At 40.3% G+C, this 22,010-nt stretch overlaps 1 protein-coding gene across 1 annotated transcript; it reads right to left on the minus strand.

Moving 5' to 3' along the window:
- Nucleotides 1-5,241: 5,241 nt before the first annotated feature.
- TMEM38B (transmembrane protein 38B) lies at nt 5,242-21,597 on the minus strand. Its single transcript, XM_023945090.2, has 6 exons — nt 21,198-21,597; nt 16,712-16,868; nt 13,983-14,167; nt 13,445-13,532; nt 11,331-11,448; nt 5,242-9,447 (listed from the first exon to the last, which is right to left on the minus strand). The coding sequence occupies exons 1-6, from the start codon at nt 21,301-21,303 to the stop codon at nt 9,241-9,243; spliced, it is 861 nt and encodes a 286-aa protein (XP_023800858.1). The 5' UTR covers nt 21,304-21,597; the 3' UTR covers nt 5,242-9,240.
- Between the last annotated feature and the right edge of the window lie 413 nt (nt 21,598-22,010).

Genomic DNA, 22,010 nt, shown 5'->3' on the forward strand with positions numbered 1-22,010 from the left:
TAGAAGTAAAACTCTTAACCTGCAACATAAACAGCAAAGCAAGTCATCAGTAATATTAGTACACAACCAAAAACTGATAGGTAAGAATGTCTCCCCACCATCCAAGCTTCAAAACCCTGTATTATCATAGAAAATTTCCATACTGTGGTATGACAGGTCTTAAAGAAAAATTTTGTCTTGGGAATAAAAAAAAAAAAGTGGGTGCTTTTTACACACAGCAGGTATTTGCTGAAACTTTTAATTAAACTCCAAGTCTGCTTTCTGACTGAGATGACAGCTTCCAAGAAAATTTTCTGTCAATACTAAGCAAATGATTGAAAGTAACTGTGGAAATTACTTTTTTCCAAATCTATTCATTTTGTTAGTGTTTGACCATTTCCCCATGATGAATTAAACAACAGTTTTTCATAAACAATAATATTTCTAATTAAAATAAGGGGAGACATAATTTTCATCCCTGAAGAAAGTATTTTTTGAAACAAAATAGCTTTATTTGCTTTCTCTGCTTCCCAGACTTAAAACCAATATAGTCTTCTTGGAAAAATAGGTTTCCTTGCAGTCAAACCCATTTTCAGCTGGAAGAAAGCCCTCAGATGAAGCAGCTGTGCTTAGCACTAATAATTAATGCATCTAAAATACCCTTTCATGTGGGCTCCTGAAAGCATTCTACAAATACTGAACTGCACAGAGGCAAGGGAAGGACTTTTGTTTTATTAGAGAGGACACACTAACAAAGCAAGTGCCCACCTTTCAGAAGCAAATATAAACACTGCTGCTGCAACACAGCCATCAGTCCAACAGCCTCTCCAGCTTAGGAGCCTTTTGTTTTCCTGGTAGGGAAGATGCTACAGTCATGTAAGGTGGGTTTTCTAGGGTGAAGACAATCCTTCATGCTCCAGATGTGCTGATTCCTGTAATTTCCAAAAAAAAACCTGTCAGCACCTTTCCCTGGGTGACAGGGAAGAATTTTGGAGAACAGTGCACTCATATGGCTATACACTGAGAGAAGTTGTTCCACTCAACATGAAGAGTAATTTCTTTCCATTGAGGGCAGCAGAGCACTGGGACAGCTGCTGCCCAGGGAGGGTGTGGAGTCTCTCTCTGTGGAGACATTCCAGCCCCACCTGCTCCAGGTGACCCTGCTTTGGGAGGGCACTGGATGGGGTGATGTACAGAGCTCCCTCCCAGCCCCAGCCATTCTATGATTCTCTAAAAATACTCTCCTACCATCTGACAAATCTCTGTGAGGCCTGCCTGAGACACTACTGGTATCTAACTACTTTCCATTTCTAGCACTTCTACCACAGGCAAAGAGTTCCACAGCTTAATTATACACTGTGCAACTTAAATGGCTTTTCTTTGTTTGTTTGTTTGTTTGCCTGCTCAGGATCCATTACTTACCAGTCCCAACTGAAATTGCTGTGCTATGCAAAAATCATTCCACATGCATCAGGGTTGAGCTGATTTTGCTGACTTTTTGATGTGCAATGTTCTCTCTCTTCCGCTAGTCTTGAGCCAGCAGTCGACCTACTGAGTCAGTCACTCTTGGTGCCAAAGTCAACCCATAACTTTTATCAGTTTTCTTGTTCTTTCCTTTCAGAATAAAGAAGATCTAGTAGGTTCACTGGTGTGATTCCCCTGGATGAGCAGTAACAAGCCTACACTAGGTGTTGTTAAGTTCTGTGTTGCCTGATGTGACCACTTTACTGCATGCCTAGAAGCCAGGATGCATTTTACCAGGAATATAATTTCTAATGCCCTCTATTTTTTTATTTTTTTTTCTGGTATTAACGAAGTGCTCAGACCCCACTCTTCTTCACATTATTTCACCCTGGGTAAAAAAAAAAAAAAAAAAAAAAAAAAAAATCAGCACTGTTTAAAGATATCACAAGCACATTTTCATTTGTAACTTGAAATGCCTGGTCACATTCTTGTAGTTCATGCTGCAAAAGTATCCCCAGGGGTCTTACCCAGCTTGACCTTCTTAATCATTGTTTTTCCTTGCAGCATTGATGCTCTGATTTCATGGACATCCATACCGACCAGGTACAGACTCAGGAATGCAGCATGTCACCTCTCAGGTCAGCAACAGCAAGGCTGTACCAGTGTTAGAACCATATTCCTAGCTAATTTCTGACAACAGTCTGGGTTCCCTCCTCATGCTCTAACATGTAATAAGATGCTGCATAGCATTCCCAGGAGTTACTCCAATTTGTCCTGACTCCTTGTGTTCTTGCTTCAGCTTGGTCTGAAGCTCATTAACCTTGTGCTCCATTCTGTTTGCATTTGAGGACAAGAACACCATCACAGCAATGCACAGTTTGGAAACTTGGTTCCTGTGTCTCTATACAGCGGATAGAGACACAGGAACAATAGGAACACCTGAGTTTGTTTCCTGAAAATTCACTGCTTTCCCAAAGTATTGGCAGGAATTTTTTATTGTATTTTGGTAAGCTCTTTAGCATCCATATCTTCTTGCTAGAGCCTTGAAACTTTGGTTTTTTAACAGCCTTTGTGTTCCAGCTTCTTCTAAACTCAGTTATGATCCAATTCCTGCCAGACTTACTCAAACAAAACTTCAGTCTGGTATAAGCAGGAGATTCAGGTAAAGATAAGGGAAGGGGAAAAATCATCAACACATTTTATTTCTAAGGAACCATTCTTTCGGCAAGACAGTTCTAAACACCAGCAAGCTACAGGACATCTGGATTATACTGGAGAGATGGATTCAGTAGAATCCAAAGTGATCCTAAAGTTTTTAAGCCATAATGTCCAGAAAAAATAAAAAACACATGCTTACTTGTTGCAGAAGATACTCAAATTACTGGAATATTAGTTATTTAATTCCAAATTTCAACATGGCTTCAGTCCCAGCAGTTAAAAGCCTCAGCTAGAATGAGTGTGACTCCCAGAGAAGAATCTGAATGATCAGACAGGAGAGTTTTCCTTAACATCCACCTGCTGTACTCAACTAAAGGTGATTAAAAATACTTTGGGTAATTGGACTGCAACCAAAGAACATGCCCCCACTGCCCTGAGAGATGGGTCTCGCTCCCACACCCTGCTCTTTCCCTTGGCTCAGCTTGAAAATTTCAAGGAAAGCACTCAGCCTCTCTCTCTCCTGCTATTTTAGGACTCCAGGAGTTAGAAAGCAAACACCAGAGAACAACTGTCTCCTTTGCAGGAAAACAGGTCACTTTAGCAGAGGGAGAACCAGGCTTTGGTGCATGATGGGTGGCAGGTGAGTAAAAAGAGCAAAGTTTTCACACAAACGACATTTGAGCTGCAGAAGTCACCCATGTGACAAAGCAGTTGCCATGAAACTGTACCCTCTTCAACAAAAAACTCATTTCTTCACCTCAGATTTTTCTGACATTCTGCTATGACAATATAACCATGTAAGTCTGTATTTTCATCTTGCTCAGTATAATCTACTTGTTAAGTGCCTTTAAGGTATTCTCAAATTCCACAGAAAGACACTCAAAAATACTTCCACATAATTCCTAAACATCCCAGGACCATAAACGGGTGTTATTTTCAGAAAACAGAATGTGTGCCAAAAAGCTTTAGATCAAAGTATCTTCCAGTAGTTTTACTCCAAATTTGGCCATGAAAAAGTCCAACTTAAAAACCAAAACCATCTAATCTAGCCCTGACATTCCACTGTCTGATAACAGCCTTCTTTTAAGGGGGAAGAGACAATTTACCAAACTAAAGGTGACTCTGATTGAAATGACTACTACTAAAAAAAAAATTATCTAGTTTATTGTGGAAAAATGTGCCAGAGAGCTTGATGTAATTTCAGCCGGACAACAAAGTAGACACGTTTCTTTCTTTTAGATGCATGTTTCTTCCTTTTTTGCCTTTTAGTGCCTTTCATAAGAATTACATGACACTGGCAGTGTCAGCTTCCAGGCTCAGTAAGGGCTTCCCCAATCCGTCAACCCCATGTTGTCACATGTCTCAACATTGCAGAAATCTTTTTTCATAGATCAAAGAATCACAGAATAGTTTGGGTTGGAAGGGACCTTTAAAGGCCATCTAGTCCAACTCACATGCAATAAGCAGGAATGTTTTTTACTAGATTAGCACCTCATCCAACCTGATCATGAAGGTTTCCAGGGATGGGGCATCTACCACCTCTCTGGGCAACCTGTTTTAGTGTTTCATCACCCTCAACATAATTTTTTCCTAATATTATCTGATTCTACCCTTCTTCAGCTTAAAATCATTACCTTTGTCCTATCACTACAGCCCTGCTAAAATGTCTGTTCTCACCTTTCTCATAATCCCCTTTTAGGTACTGGAAGGCTGTTGTGAGGTCTCCCAGGAGTCTTTGGCCCCAATTCTGTCAGCCTATTTCCATAGGAGAGGTGCTCCAGCCCTTTAATTATTTTTGTGACTCATTTCAACAGGTCCATGTCTTTCCTGCACTGGGCACCCCACAGGTGCAGGTGGGGTCTCATCAGAGCAGGGCAGAGGGGCAGAATCCCTCCTCCCTTGCTGCCCATGTTGTGGGATAAGCTCAGGAAATGTTTGGCTTTCTGGACTGCCAGAGAACACAGCTGGGCCATATCCAGCCTCTCACCCACCAGCAATTATTGACAACAGGAGTGGTGCAATCCAGCTGCAGGTTGCTGTGCATAAACTATTTATCACACTAGATTGCAGTAGTTTTTATTTGGGATGCCATTTTGATCATCACATTCTACTTCCTGACTGCAGATAAAGCCCACTGGCAGATCAGTGTTCTTGCCTGGGAATATTAATGTATTTCTCTGTCAGCCTTCATACTGCTATCTATTCCTTGCTGAACAATTTCACACATTTCACAAAAGGCTTTTGATTGCTTAACAGAGCAGTTTTATCAGAACAAATGCAAATTACTATTTACAACACATTTTTGATTCTCATCTTGGCGTTAAATGGTGTTTCTCTGTTGCTACTCATTTTAAGACTTCACTTAGACCTTTGAAATGAGGATTCACCTTATAAATTAAGAGTATTCACTCTGAGTAAATATTGCATTCACTGTCTAGACTGTTGGAAGATGTCAGATTTCAGCACTCCCCTTATGCTGAGCAGATTCAGATTCCTACAGAAGACAGATGTTTGAAATTCTTGAACAACTGTGTCTTGCCTAACAATACACTGAAGAATCACATTTCAGATGACGGTACTGCTTGTGTGACATCCTCCCATCTCCACTTTTTTCCAATAAAATTAAATGGAGAAAGCACAGAAGAGGAAAGCAAATAGCATTTATTGTCTAAAGAAACTTCAGTTCTGTTCCTGAAGCCAATTTTAAGGTATTCCTTTTTAAAGAAGCTGAGTGTATTTAGTAGAAATTACTCCAAACAGCAACTGGTTTAATCAAGAACATGCCCTTATAGCCCAAGAATTGAGCTGATAAAGCAATTTCTTAATGACTTAGTTTATATAGGCACAATACAGCTTCTTCTAATGTTACCAGGTTAATGACAAAATTACATACAGCCAACTAGTTCATGTGTGCAGCTGAATCTGACACACTTTACCAGAACAGTTATAAGAAATCGTTAAAATTCTCACACAGAAGTTTACCAGCATAGAGAACTATCCGCGTGAAAGCTGGGGTTTATTTAAGGCATCCTGGACACATTGTATAAATGTCTCCTACAGAATTTAGGGTAAACCCTGAGCAACTGGTTATCTTTTTCTGTGTCATAAAATGTAGTTCTCACAACATATGCATGTAGCTATTCAGCATGCAGCCCTTTTGAGCATCCATCCTTCAGAAGCATGTGATACCTTTAAACAAAAAGTTTTGTTTTCATGGTACTTAAAGTAGGATTTCTGTCAGCATAATTTGTGTTCTGTCTCACAACAATATACATTTTTTGTGTGTTGTGCATTACTTTTAAGGTATAAGACAAGAAAGCAATTTTTTTAAAAACAAAATTAATATTGTTGTCTTTAACACTGAAAATTAATACAAAACATTTTCTTTTTCCCTCTAATTGTAAACTTGTTAAAGACTTAGTCTAAGCATATTTTCACATTGACTCGGGCTGGGAACAGCCAGTTTTCAGGCAGAATTTCACAGATGTGTAACACAGTTCCATATCACAATCCCTTTCTGTATGGCTCATGATTTAGAATACACCATTACACCTATTCAGAAAAACATCCAAAACTTTAAAAAACCATGAACAGGTGGCATGTGCTGGTGTTGCTTCATAAGTAGTTGATTGTTAATTAGTTAATTGGCAGCTTCTATTTAATCCATGACATCAAGCTACAAAAAAATGAGACTCCAAGTATCTGCAAGTATCTACAAATATCTATAGTATCCTTTACAAGTATTACACTGAACACTAAGTTTCAGTGTAACATGTAAGGAATATAACTGCTAGTTTGTCCAAAGAGTTTGGGGTGTTTTGTTTAACTTAAGTGTTAAAGAAAATAGTAATTTTAGCTTTCAAGGTACAGCACATTTTCAATGAAGTTGGATTTCAAACTGAGTTCAATGCTTTTGGTCATCACCATGGAAATGTGACTACTCAGGCACAAGAAATTTCTTTGGTACTTTTATTTTTCTTTTCTCTAAGCACAGCATTGGTGACAGCTTTTCTAAATTTAGAGATGTACCTGGAACTAGAACTTTGTCTTTTCAAATCAGATCTCCCTCCACATTCTCCTTACCATCCCTGCACAAAGATTAACCTAACCCCTCTTTGCTGAACAATACTCTGCAAAGCACTACTCTCTGAAGAAAATAGTCTAATTTTGTAAAAATCATTTATTCTAAAAAATTGGCACATCAACGAAAAAATTGCTCTGAAAAGATTCTATTCTTATGTATTGTAACATCTCAAAAATGCCAAAGTTCTCAGTTATGAAGTGTATGCCATTTAGAACTGCTTCACATCTTGAGCAAAAAAAAGACACAACAAGCAGAAAGCAGCAAGATTTCAGCAAATGCTAATAAAAATCTTCAGTGCTTCTGACATTAAAGAGTGGTTTAGATTGGAACAGATCTTTAAGATCAAGTCAAGCATTAACCCAGAATGGCTAAGGCCAACATTAAACTACATCCCCATGTGTAACATCTACATATCATTTTAGATCCCTCCACGGATGTTTACTACATCACCTCCCTGGAACAGTGCTTTTCACCATTTCTGTGAATAAATGCTTCCTAATGTCCAAAGTAACCCTCCTCTGCCACAGCTTGAGGTCATTTCCCCTCCTCCTGTCCCTAAGAGCAGAGCCTGACTCCCCCCCCCCGGCTGTCCCCTCCTGGCAGGGACTTGTGCAGAGCCAGAAGGGCCCCCTGAGCCTCCTTTTCTCCAGGCTGAGTCCCTTTCCCAGCTCCCTCAGCCCCTGCTGGGGCTCCAGCCCCTTCCCAGCTCCGTTCCCTTCTCTGGGCACGCTGCAGCCCCTCAATTCCCTGTGCTGAGGGGCCCAGAGCTGGACACGGCACTCGAGCTGTGGCCTCAGCAGTGGCAGCACAGGGACGGGCACTGCCCTGCTCCTGCTGCCGCCCCACGGCTGCCACAGCCCAGGGGCCATCGGCCTCTTGGCCACCTGGCCACCCCTGGGCTCGTGTCCAGCTGCTGTCACCAGCACCCCCAGAGCCTTTCCCAGCTTGCCAGCCCCTCTGCCCCAGCCTGGAGCTGCCAGGAACTGACTGAGGGGGCCCTCCATCCCCTCATCCTGACCTTTGATGATGTTGAACAGGCCTGGCCCCAGCTCTAACCCCATGGGAACCCCACTGGTGCCCAGCCCAGCTGGATGTCCCTCCATTCCCCACCACTCCCCGGCCCTGCCCTCAGACACTCCTTCACCCACGGAACAGGGCCCTGTCCGTGAGCAGCCAGCTCCTCCAGGAGATGCTGTGGGAGAAGGTGTCAAAGGCTTTGTAAAGTCCAGGCAGACACAGCCACAGCCTTTCCTCAGCCCCTGAGCAGGTCACCTTGTCACAGGAGGAGATCAGGTCGGTGAGGCAGGACCTGCCTCTCCTACACCCAGGCTGGCTGGGCCTGACGCTCTGGCTGTCCTGTTCCTGTTGCTGATGGCACTCAAGGTGATCTGCTCCATGGCCTCCCTGGCACTGAGGGCAGGTGACAGACCTCTAATTCCCTGGATCCTCCTTCTGACCATTCCTGTAGATGTGTCTCACATTTTCCAACCTCCAGTTAACTGAGACCTCCCCAGTTTGCCTGGACTGCTGATAAATGATTGGAAGTGGCTCAGTGAGCTGGCTCAGCCAACTCCCTCAGCACCCCTGGGTGGATCCCATCCCACCACTTGGGAGTGTTGAGGTGTTCTAGCAGCTCACTGACCATTCCCTCACAGATTATAAGGGCAACATCCTGCTCCCATTTCTGTCTTGCACCTGAGGGTGCTCACTAAACAAGGTAAATGTACTGTCCAGTATTATTCTTTCTACTGAAGTTTGTCTTTGAAAAAAAATAAGTGCATATGCTTGGAAAAAAAAATACAGGCAAATAATGTCTAGACCCAAATGAAGCAAAAGATAACCACAAACCACTTGTAAAACACCAATGTGGCAAAAAACACCTACATCTCAAATACTTGTAAATAAAAAGTCCAACTAAGTCAACAAGAAAAATATTGCTATGTTTCTACTTGCTAACTGTAAAGATATTTTTAAGTACCAGATAATGTACTCTCATTTTAAAACACTAAAAATATTTGAAAATATTTACTTTAAGAATGAAGAAAATCTAGACCAATGCAATGTGAATTACAACAACAATTCAGTTACTTTTCTAGTTGAAGGCATTAAATTGGTATATTTCTATGGTTTCACACAGTGCAATGTGATTAAGCCTTATCTAATTACTTATTTGGGATGTGCTACAGTGAACACCTGACAGTACAAATCAGTGTTATCAAAATGAAATATAAGAACTGGGGAATAGGAAGATGTGAAACAAGTGACACGGTAGGAAAAAATATATATACATGATTGTCACATTTTTGAAACTATCTTTTAAACATATAAGCATTTGAAGATATCATAAATACAAAAATTAGTAAACTTTTAACCACCATAAAAATTTGTAGTTTGAACTCACATATCCAACATGTGCATTTACACATAGCTTACATAACACATTCCAAAAGGCAAACCACAACACAGCCCTGTTCTCATTTCCTTAGAGGAACTTCTCAGCCAGCCTAATCTGGAAGACAAACATCTTCATGCCCATCACAAGGATTTTAAGCCACTTATTCTGTTTTCTTTGCTTGTTTTTTCTTAGCACTCTCATGGTGCTGCTCAGAAGGCTGGTCACAGACTGAAGAGCCGTTGGAAGATGTGGCACCTTCACCCTTCACTTTAGAAGGTATCTTTCGTGAGCCAAAAAACATTTGGCCCATTGCAGCCTCAAAGGGAGCAAGTGGAGAAGTTGCACATCTTGTCAACATCATTTTTACCTACGAAGAACAAGGATCAAGTTACAATAAAAGTTGTGATGGCTTCACAGGTAAACAAGTTCAAAGCTGAAGGGGTGTATGGCATTTTTAACTTTGTACACAAGCATGAGGCTGTGCCACCACTAACAGAAGTCTGCTCATTTTAGCTGAAATTGGTCAAAGAATGCTTTTCTTTCTGACCAACACTCTTCAGACAGCTGTGAAGGGGATCTACAGGCCATAGAGGGATTCTTCATCAGGAGCTGTAGCAACAAGACAAGGGGGAATGGATACAAATTGAAAGAGGGGAAATTTAAGCTGGATTCCAGGATTAAATTCTTTACTGTGAGGGTGGTGGGATAGAGGTTGCCCTGAGATGCTGCTGATAACCCAGCCCTGGTAATGTTCAAGACCAGGTTGGATAAAGCCTTGACAAACCTAGCCTAGAAGATGTCTCTGCCCATGGTAGGGGGATAGAACTGGATAATCTTTGAGACCACTTCCAGCCCTTAACATTGTATGACTCTATGATTCTATGAGCTAGACATAAACAATATGCACAAAAACACTCTCTGTAAGATTGATCATCCTGAGAGTAAATCACATTTAATGCCATATAACTAAGGTGAAGAGCAACTTTTATGTGTAAGTTCTGTGCCTTGTTCAAACTGAAAAACTGTAAACAGAGTGGCTTCCTTCCACCTAAATTGAAAGAACGGAATGTGTAAGGATCTGAATGCATAGGTGCATAACCAGACTTTAATTAGAATTCCAGACAGCCATAATCATTCCATAAAGTTCAGAGATTTAGGTGGACACCCCTTAGGACACATAACATGGAATAATCAGGATTGAGAAACCTATTCTTCAGATCCAGGTACTGAACAAGTTAATATTGCAACAGTTTCAACAGCTTTCAGAGACATGACAAGTTTATAAGAGATTTCATTAAAGGACTAAGCTAGATACACTGTGGCTTTATTACTTTGTTAGTGATGTGGGTGGTAGAGTTCCTGACTGTCAGTGCAACCATCAGTATAAGGATTTAGTTACTCCAGTGTAACCAGACAGCCAGTTTCTGTGGACACCTGCAATTAGTTACTTCCAGAATAGCATTCCTTTCCCTCTCCATTCCCAGCATCCACAGTTCAACAATGCCTTTATCAGTTCAGATGGAAAATCAAGGACACAAGCTTCAAGTCTTGACTCCCTAAAGTAACTTCTGCAGAATTAAACTTGTCAGCTCCTTCACAGAAAGGAGACTAGCAACCACACTTCCATACATTCTCTGGTCTGTTCAGCACCAGCTCTGAAGCTCTTAAAATTGTCAGATATCTGCTAACAGAGATTCCCTTCTTATAAACTAGTAATCCAGAAGAAAAGCATCATGCTGGAAAGGAACAAGGCTTGAGGGACTGAAGACTTCAATAGAGAAGTAGTGTCTATTTTATTAAAAATAGTTACAGCTACTTCAAAATAGTTTTGGTATGCTTTCCCTTCCCACCCAAACACTTATTTTGTGAACACTTTAAATCAAATGAGAATCCAGCTGGCTTGTTTTACAAACCCACTGGTGACAGCATAGGTACAGACAAAAGACAGAGAACAGGAGAGTTTCTTTATACAAGAATAAGCTTTTTTTGAGATTACACACATACAAGCCTGGAATATCAAATATTGAGTGCCAAAATTCCTGGTTTTTTTTTTTTAATTTTACTCCCCATCCCCTGCATACATTGAACAGAATCAGTGTAACAGAACAGGTCTTCCATTCTGCTCATGTATAGAACACTAAACACATTACTTCAGCAGGAGCTGGCCTTTCCATCCAGAAGCATGCATTTTGAAAATTAAATAAAATATTTTCTCTTATTTGGTCACTAGCAACACTTTCAAATTCTTACCTTGAAGACAACAAGGAAGATGGTGTATAAAAACATAAGGTTGTGTCTTGCTATTGGCAAGTATTGTCTGCGTTGCAGGCTGAAAAGAACTGCTCCTATCAAAGTTGCCTTCACAGGGCTAGAAAGCAAACAAAGAATGTTAATTTCTCTTCTTTTCTCTACAGTGGAAGCTGTCTGGAAAGCAGTAAATGTTCTTAGTGTGGAAAAGATTTGTCTCTGAATAGAACTAACGAAAACTTGTGCTAACAGCAGTGAGATCCAAAATACAGCTATAACTAGATTAAGAGTTTCACTTTGCATACTATTACTATGCTTTCCGTCCATGTATCATCAAGTCTGGCACTACTTTGCACACCCAGCAAACTCCTATTTGACAAATACTCCTCAAATCAATGCTTCTATTCCGACTTTATATGTCAGTTTCATTCTCTTCTTCTCTCAACATGTTTTATTGTAAAGTTAAATTACAGAGCTCACACTACTTGGACTAGACATAAAAACAGGTTCCTATACTATACTGCAGGAGTTAGTTACTACAGGGAGTTGCTTAAGGTGTTGAAGAGTAACATAGTCCAAGTCTTGATCCACTGTAACACTCCAGCAGCTCTGGGACAGTATCAGCTTAGACCCAACTGGAGCCAGGCCTGTGTAACCAGGTTTTGTCAGTACAGCTGTGCTGACCTGAGACATGCAAAAATTTCCAATCTATTTCCAGTTTACAGCAATCTTTGTTGTGATACTAAATCCCCTCCTAAGTATGCAGACAGAAACCAAGAGATCTTTGGTCAGTTATCCAGAATTCTGTGCATTTCTTAATCTACATGTGACATGTGCAGGGGATACTCCTGCATCCACCACATCCAGTGGTGACACTCCAGAGCATCTACTGTAGATCTGTTCTTCACTGTCTTTTCAGTAACCAAATTTTTTGGGCTCAAGAAGCCCAAAAAACAACCCTGTGTACACAGCCATCTCATCCATTTGCAGGATGTTTGATGTGTTTAACTCTGTAATTTAATTCAATTTAATCCTTTTAAGACTTATACATAAACAAAACTTTTAAGATCTTTTTTGAGTTACTTTGCCCATTGTGGAGAAAGAGAATATATGCAAGTGATGCCAATCAGTAAGCATTGCTCTGGTGTTGCACCTGTAAAGACAGTTTTATTTGTGTCTAGAGTACTATTTTTGACAGTCACCTTTTCTTCTGGAAGTTTACTTTCAAGACTGCCATTGAAGCACTGACAAAAGAAAGAGAAATTCTAAATACTCAGAATTTCAGAAAAAAACAACACAATCCACAGAAAGTTTAAATATTGCCAAAGAGAAGGCTACAAATGTCTCTCCTGTTATTCTGTGTCTAGGAGTGGCTGCTGAAAAGCAAGACAGCTTTTTAAAAAATAAAATTATTATTTTTAAAGACCTGAGTGTAACCTGGGAAAGATCAAAAGAATTTTAGGAAATTATCACAGTGACCTTATCTTGACTTACAATAATAGCTTGTGGCTTTCCAGCCTGTTTCAATTCTCATTTTACAGAGAAAACCAGGAGGCATGCAATATTCCTCATTCTTTGCTTCTGCAAGAGAAGTAACTTTTCCCATCTTGCAGGTCATTTCTGCTATACTGAATAACCAATTTGTACCTTCTCAAATAATTGGTGTCTTTGGAGGAAAATAGCACTGACAGCAAAAGTAAGAGTGACAGTTCAAAGGAAGCCATCTTAGTGATACTCAGAACATACACCAAAATTCACTTGTGTATTTCTAGTACCTCTGTACTTTCATTTTTGATAGAAGACCATGTCCCTGTAAGAAAAACTGAGTCATTACTGCTTTCTAGCAATTCCCCACTAGGTCTTTACTACTTTCTGGCAAGTTTTGTTGACTTCTCTTCCCATCTGCAGCTCTTGGGCTATGAACATAAAATGGTTAAAACATCTCCTAAAAGTCCCAAAGACCATCATCCCATGTTTTGAGGATACACACCAAAACAGAGTGCAAATATGTCCTAATGCTTTTCTTTATTTTTGGCCTAAACCACTGAAAGTAAGCATCATCACAAGGAGTTAGTAGAACAACAGCTAACTTGTTGCAGTTTTTAGAAAAAACTTACTAGGACATCTGCAGGAGCTCATTGGTTTCAGGTTTCCACACTCCTCTCACCAGCTGCTCAAAGTTGGAAATTAGGCCACCACCAGCACCTAAAATTGCAGAGATTTATGGCAAATTTCCACTGACTGCTACCACTACCATGCCATTGCTCCCAGGAAAACTCATGACACCAGGTGCTAAATATGGCACCAAAACCCAGACTTAAACAGACTTAATCCAACTTTTCATGCAAACAAGACTCAAATGACAACCACAAAACTTCAGAGTTTGAGATACTCAGCAAGAACCTCAGGTTCCTACATCCTACAAGTTCTTGTATGACTACTGAAGGGAACTTCCCTCAAAGCCCTTCAATGTCACCCTTAATTCAGGCAGAAAATCTGCAGTACAGGCTTATTCCTTGAGGGGACATCAGATTTCATCAGGACTGCCATGCCCAGCACAGCAAGGATGGTGCTACAGTTCTGCTCAGGGGCTAGACATTTAAACACCACTCCAAAACACCCCAAAGCCTCAGAACAAGATGCTATGCACGTTACCTCTGGCCCAGCCCACAGCTACCATGACAAGCCAGGCATCTTTGTAGACAATGTCTGCATGTGCAATGCCATCTGTGATCTTCCAAGTCCTTGTCACTTCTTTCATTCCTGCCACCAGAAGACGAAGAGGCAGAAAGGAAAAGCAGCGGCAGAATATGTCTTCTGGGCAGTAAAACACTAGATACCTGAAAATAATCACAAAAAAAAAAAAAGTTAGCCACATTTTTGCTAAGGAATTATATTTCCATAATCTTTAAAGATGTTTTTGGCATATGTCTAGCAATGCTTATTATACTACTGACAACTCATCTTGGAACAAATTTGAAAAGCTTCTGAGTATGCCTGAGCTTTTGCACCAAAGCCAAACACTATTGCCTCATTGTCCCAGAGAAGAATCCATTAAAGTCCATGTGAAATAGTTTCACATTTTTCCAATTGCTCTACAATTCATATAATCACATTTTTATAATCCAAGTTACTAAAGTAGTATCTGATTGACTTTGTGTGGTTTGAGTTTATTTTGTGAGTTATCTTTCATTTAGTTTTGTGTAGGGGGTTGTTTGGTTTTGGTTTTTCGTTAGGTTTTTTTGGGTGGTAAAAAGAGTAGTAAATTAAATGCTGATTCTGTGCTTCCAGACTGTAGGTACCTGGAATTATATAACCTCAGCAAGAATGCCTCCACTAGTTAGTGTCATGCTAGATGAAATGCATGGCTATTTTTAAACACATCTAACATCTTAGTACTCACCAATTCTAGGTGAGTACTAAGTACTCTTTTCCAGCTTGCCAATTACAAGCACACTTTTTTATTCAAAGCACTGAAAGAACACTACTCAAAATACCTTTGATCAGCTTGCTTTTAAAACCAAGTAAAGATGGCTAACAGTTAAATCCTAAGTGACAGTAAATTTTAGAAGATTAGATTATGTAGTGTTTTATTGTATCTCTTCAATAGTAAACAAAATTCAGTTCTTACTGAGACATTCACAAAAACCCAATCAAGATTAAATATCTGGACTAAATTATTTTAGGTAGATTATTTCAGCACAGGAGTAAGAGTGTAATAATTGTGTAAGAGCAGAGAAAGTGTTTAAAAATAAGGATAATTTTTTGTTATCTTAAAAAAAATAAATAATAAAGACACTTTGCTTTAAGGTTTTTGATCTCAATCCTGTCTACCAAGAATTTCTGAGGCCTTTCCAGATGTCTCTGTATGCAACCAGGCTTCAGCCAAAGATGCGGAGAGAGGATGTATTTTAGAGGCTACTGCAAGAAGCCATTTAAGCCACCTACTCACCAGACAACTCACACCAGAATTGATTTACATCTGCAGAATGTGGGTTTAGAACCCTGAAGCACTGGTGACAGGACTGAGGCTGGCACTGAAGGCCCACCACGACATTCCTGCCTGTAATCTCTGCTAACAGTAGATGCCGCTGTCCTACAGACTATTTACGAGCATTCCTCAAGCTCAGAACAACTTCACTCACTTTCCAGTTCCAAGCATGGCTTGAGGAATTTCATTTTGCATGATCTGGGACCAGGAATTAAGGTCATTACACTCAGGAAGAGGGGATTTTGTAAAGCTGAAAGCTTAAAACGTTTTGTAATATTCATAGCCCCCCACTAAAACCTTCTTTAAGTTGTGCATGACAAACCACATTTGACCACAGTGAGTTAAAAAGAAATCCTGCTCTCTTCAAGCCTAGCCCTAGCACATGGCACTTGATGACACAAGCAATCAGTCTGCCCACATCAGACTAACAGAACTACAGGCAGGTTCTGTAAGCTCTGTTAATAATTCACTAATTAATACATACTATTAATTTCACCCATTTGCCTAAATCCAATATGTCATCTCCTATTGCAACACAAAGACCACAAAACTAATACATATTCCCAGACAGATAGAAACTTTCTTTCAGTTTAATGATTTTGCAGTTGTAAAACTTATGGGGCTACTGGAACTAAAGGATTTTAGGCAGGCCAGACTATCCAAATATAGTGATTGAGCTTTCTAAATTCAAAACCCCACTGCTGCTCATAATTTTTGTTAAGTTTGAAGTTTTCTTAAAAGATCACTTTCTGGAACAAATGAACTCCACTTGAAGGCCACATTTATATGAAAATAACTCCAGAATATTTTTTTTTAATTTTTATTTTTTACTTTTTAATTCCAAAGCTTGCCAAATTGCCTCATACTTGATTCAAGCATACAATTCAGCTGGCTACTGTCTTCTGCAACAACACCCACCCATCTGGGAAGGAACGAAATACTGAAAAAAAAATATATGTGTCTTGGAACCTCAGTTACAGGAAAGTCCAAAATTTTTACATCAGCCAGGTTCTGGGCTTCAAGAGCTACTTTTGCAAAACTTGACTGCTTTTATGACATACCTGTGTTCAGCCAATCAGCAACTGAATTAACTTTATTAAAAAATAATGTTTTCAGCTGTTTGACCAGGAATACCATAAAAACCTAAGGCAAGTCTAATCTAGCAACAGAGCATTTTGTAACACAACAGGCTCTAAGAGATGCTCTCTATTCCCAAAGAACAGGATCAGAACAGCTGCTGTGACCCTCTGGATGAAGAGACAACATCCAAACCCACAACACTTCTAAGTAAAAATTATGATTTACATAGAACCTTAATGGTACAGTGTCAGTTCACAACATATAGCTTCCTTAGAGACAATATTAGTTATCTTACCCCATTGTGGCTGCTTACCAGACTGAGGATGCCAGTAGAATATTTATGGTCTTTGCCAGAAATGCAACTGGAGGTTCACCAAGCATCAAGGAGGACAAAACTGAACCCCCAAAGCAATAAAGCATTGCACTAAACCAGCAGGCCAATGGACTTCGGACCGACACTTCCACAACTCCTGTGGGAAAAAAAAAAGTAATAACAGTAACAGCATAAACAGAAATGAAAACTGAATAATAACACCATGTTTTAAAGGTCAGTATTTTTCAATTTAGTTCCTTCAGGTAATGAAAAATTCTCCAGCAACTGGCAGGCTCTCACAGGAAAATTTTCCAGAAATACAAACCTAAGGGTACTGTGACTTTAACCTACGCCTCCTAAGCAGAAGTGAAAGGCTGACAAAGTGCTCCCTGAACATCTTTTGTGCATTACTTTGTTATATCTGGGTACCATGAAGAAAAGGCTTTCAGAGCATGGCAGCAAGGTCCTGTTGTTAACAGCCTGACACAGGAACACACTTGCTTTCAAATTTGTATTAAAAACACCTAAGTGGCTTATCTAAACATGATTGCTAACATTTAGAGGGTTATTCTAGGAATTCCATTTCTGCTTTTGAGTGTTCCAAGAATTCAAGGTAACTGTTTTGCCTCCTTTCTTTGTAATATCAGGCTGTGATTGCTGGCCAAAACGAAAATGGCATCCAAAATAATTATCAAATAGTTTTCTCCTGCACTCTCAAAGAGAGGAAAAAAGGTTACCTTGAACTATAATAATAATAAATGTAAATTTCCCTAATTATTAAAAGGTTGACAGTTTTATTTCATTATCTTTAAAATAACCTATCCTTTTAAAATGCAAGGGAACTATGCCAAAAAGAGTACTTAATATTAAAAAATTATACTGGAGGTAATGGGAAATATTAACCATTTTCAGAGGAAAACAATATTTTACCAAAACTGGAAATATCCTCAAGTAGTTGTTTTGATTATTTCCTTCTACTTTAAAAGTTCAGTGTTGCCAGAACTTTCCCTTTGCACTGGTTCTGAGCTCTGTTTGCTTGAATGAGTTTAATTTTCTGAAGTCCAAAGGCTGAAGTTCTCAAAAGCACTACTGTCTGCCCCAAAATGAAATTTGTCATCTGTCCCCAGTTCAGAGTAGAAGCTTTGGTTTATCAGGCATTTCTGTAGGAAAAGAAGCTTCTTACCCAAGATGAGAGGCTCAAACATTTAAAAAAACCATACAGCACTCTCAAAACAATTCACTAAATATATTAACAAGACTGTTCCAGTTTTAGTGCTGCCATAGATATGAAGTACTGCAACACTATCTAAATGTCCTGATGCAGCCAACTTGTAAAAATGAGCACTCCTAAGCATTACAGAATACCTGAATATAAAATAATATCTCTTTTATTTTTAACTATTTTGTAATTTATTTTTCACTTTGCAGTACCTGGTGCTCCAAGTAAGACGCTTGTAAAATATTAATGGCTTGTGTTTACTACTTTTGGAGTAAGTTTAAAATTAGGTATCTGTTCTCTCTTCAAATCCATTTCCTGCCTTCCAACAATGACTAGCTTCTCCACATTTCCCCACAACTAGCAGCAAGTGGCTTTCAGTTTTGAGGGCACATCCAGCTTGCTCTCTACAAGTAAGCTCTAAAACAATGCAGGTAAATTTCTTCATTTTACAAGTAAAAGGTCAAGAAACTGGAAACTACTGCACTTCAATATTTTTCTATTGGTCAGCTCTAGAAATGGATCAAATGCCTGTTTTTAACAATTCATACCTGCTTTCTTACAAGAAATATACCCAATACAGAAGGCAATGGGGCAAAAAATGTTGATACTAATTTAAATATCATCTTAGCTTTGCTACCTAAATTATGACTGGGGTGTACCCTTTCAGAAGACAGTTTTAAGTAGGTCACATGTTTTTATACAAAGTGGTCATTTATATTTGTCCTCTGATGCATCCTCTAAAATTAATGAGGCATCACACAGCCACGCAATGGTGAATCGGCCAGAAGGCCACAAGCCCTGCAGATGTACACTTCAGAAAGTTAAGGAAAGGCTTCAGAACACAAGGACTAATTTTGAATGAAGTTTTAAATATCATTCCTGAACAATAGTAACATTAAAAGAAAAAAACAAAAACAAACTCAAACAAACAAACAAAAAGAGAAAACACAACAAAAAAAAAAAAAGAAAAAAGACAAACCCAAACATCACAAAACAAAAAACAAAACAAACAAAAACACCCAAATAAACAAAAAACCTTACCAACAAGATTATATCTGCTTTAAACTTTTCAGCATAAAAACAGGTAATAATGCATATTACACACACATCTAGCGAGCAAACCAGGACGATACGCACAAGTTTTTTCTAGTAACCCGTTCAACTATATACAATATCATTAGTTAAGATAAAGGATTTATAGAGTCAGACTCAACAGAGAAAAATTATGCTGGAGAAATAATTTCTCTTCAAATCACCTGAAACACATCACAAAAAAATGTCAGAAACAAACCAAATATGGCACATCAACACCTTTTGCCGTCTCTCTATCCCAAAAGAAGAAAATTGCCAGTTCTACAACTGGCTGGAGTTACAAACTAGCAACTCCTAAGCCATCCTAAAAGCAGTAATCAAGAACTCTTCTTTTAAAACACGCAGAAAGCAACAACTTGGTTGTCACTGCTGCAGTTTTCCAGTCACAAGTGGGCAAGAAAGTCTGACCAGGAGGGCTGGAAAAGTCCCAGGTAGTGTGCACCCATCCATGATCCAAATGCCCACACTGAATCTGATTTTAAGCAGTGGGGGTGGGTTGGTATTTTAATGAGACAGTAATCTGGGATAAAGCAAATGTAGCTGTAACTTGACCACACACTTCTTACATCACCAGGCACTCATGGCCCGTTATTTCCCTGTCAAATATAGCTACTGTTTTAAGTTTCCAAGAAGAACATAAAGCCTAGACAGCGTTAATTGACAATAATATATCCATACTGAGTATTCATAATAACTGGTACTTCAGTTATGATTTAATACTCAGTTCAAACCACTTGGGAAGTGAGAAACAGGCCAGCAGGCAGGTACCTGGATTACAGTTATTAATTCCAAGTGTTAGAAAATACTCAGGAGTTCCGAACTACCAGCTGTTAAGCCAAGAAGAAAAAAATAAATAGGAGCATGGATCTGACCAAACTTCTGACAGCAATTTTACTTTCCATAAGTGCTGCCTCACTAAAACTATGCTGATGCAAAGCAAAGAGGCCTCTCATCCTGGTCTTTAGATGTGCCCATTCCAGAGAAAAGTTTAAAGGTATTGCATGATCATGTCAAAAAGTCCCTTTCTAAATGGAACAGACACATTACACTATGCCACAGCACCCATTAAAAAAATTTAGCAGCATTAATAAAGTTTGGTGAAGATTCTAGAAAACATAAGGATTTTTATACCAGTCTTCACAGTCTGTTAAGTGCATTTCACCAGCAGAAGGTCAAAATTCACCTCGGAACATTTAGAAAGGGACCAAAGAACAATCTCTCACTAAACAAACAGTGCAGAGCCTTGTAAGTCTGAGGCAAGCAGAAGCTCCCAAATTTGCACTACAGTCCCAAAAGCCAGCTCAGTTTTCTACACAGTTATCACCTGGGATACACAGTTACTGTAAACATGTCTAAACCCACACCACAAGTAGCTTAATGCTAAACTCTGAAACAAGGCCAGTGTCTACACTGTTACATTTGTGACAGCAAATATCAAAACAAAACAAAACAAAACAAAAAAAACAACAACAAAACAAAACAAAACAAGCCAAGCTTGGGGTTAACAGCCACAGTGTAGAAGATTTTCTGGAAGAGAGCATGTAGAGACTGAAATGCCATGGTGTGCTTTCATTCAAAACCTCATTAGCAGAAGTGGAAAGCTTTGCTAAATTCACTTTACTATCCCTGGGGTACAAGCCACTAGCACAGGACCCACCCGTGAGAGTCCTGAGCTGTTTCCTACAAGGCAGAATGGCCTTAAGGCCCCTCTGCATAAACCAAAGGATGTAAAACACCCTCTCAGCTGCAGCTCTGGGCAGAGATATTGGCCTGTGTTACACATGCCTTCTCTGCACCCATAAACCGAACTTCGAGGGGCCTCAACCCTTCTACTCCTGAGACTTTAAAACCGAAACAAATGCATAACTGAATAAAAATTAAAAGGTTTCCAACAAAGCTCTTGTTTGTTTTCACCAGCGCCTCTTAAGTTCTGGCAAGCAAGAAAAGCTCGGCTGGGTGTCTTTTGCGGGAGGTGAGACATCGCTTATGGGCAGATGAGCTAGTGCAAGCGGCAGACAATTCCCATTTGCACGGCCTGGGGACCCCCATCCCCAGCCTGCCGGGACGGGGCACCCCGCGGGACACACGGGGAGCAGGGCCGGGGGAGCACGGGGGAACACCGGCATTGGGGTGGGGGTGTGGGGTGTCCGCCCCGTCCCGTCTCGCCCCGCTCACCCCGCTGCTCCTTCAGCGCCAGCACGGAGGCGACATAATGCGCCAGGTCGAAGAAAGGGAACATGCGGAGGCGGGAGAAGCTCAGCGGCACCTGCCACAGCTCCATGGCAAGGCACGGAGCTCCCGGAGCGGCTGCCCGGGACGGGAGAGGCAGGAAAGCCCTCAGGACGCGGCTTGGCCGCTCCGGGCCGCCGTCAGCGCGGGGCGGGGCGGGCGCGGCGCCTCACGGGCCAGTGCCCTCCCTCAGACCCGCAGCGAGGCTCGCCGAGGTGCCTGCCGTGCCTTTTGTTTGCCTTTTTTTGGTCAAAATGCTGATAGTCCTGCTCCATGCACGGTTTGAGATAGGTTGTGGCCTCCCTCAGAGCCCTTCCTGCGCTGCTTCCCTGCGCACCTCGTGCACAGGTCGCTACACTTACCCTGATACATTATATTTTTTTCTCTTTTTTTTTTCTATCTTAGTGAATACTTCTGAAGCTCATCAAGAGTATTTAGCATTACCAATGTGTACGGTGGTTCCACATGTGGGCTTTCCCATGTTGATGTCATTTGCTCATCAGTTACTGAGGGTATTAATGTTCTCCAGATCTTATCAGAGCTCAGCAGAAACACCTTAAATGCATCTTGGCATCCATTTTGATAGTGAAAGTTGTTGCTAACTTTGCCTCCTTAAAGATCTGTGTCCAGCATTGTACCAATCCCGCAGTGTTTCTAGCAAAGCTGGTTTGCTCTTGAGCTACCCAGGAGAAACCTTTTCAAAGGTCTGCTAGCTCCAAGATACATGACATTTGCTTTCTCTGAGTTCACTAGACTAGC

Source organism: Cyanistes caeruleus, chromosome Z, assembly GCF_971803275.1.
Source record: "Cyanistes caeruleus chromosome Z, bCyaCae1.hap1.1, whole genome shotgun sequence".
Lineage (NCBI taxonomy): Eukaryota > Metazoa > Chordata > Aves > Passeriformes > Paridae > Cyanistes > Cyanistes caeruleus.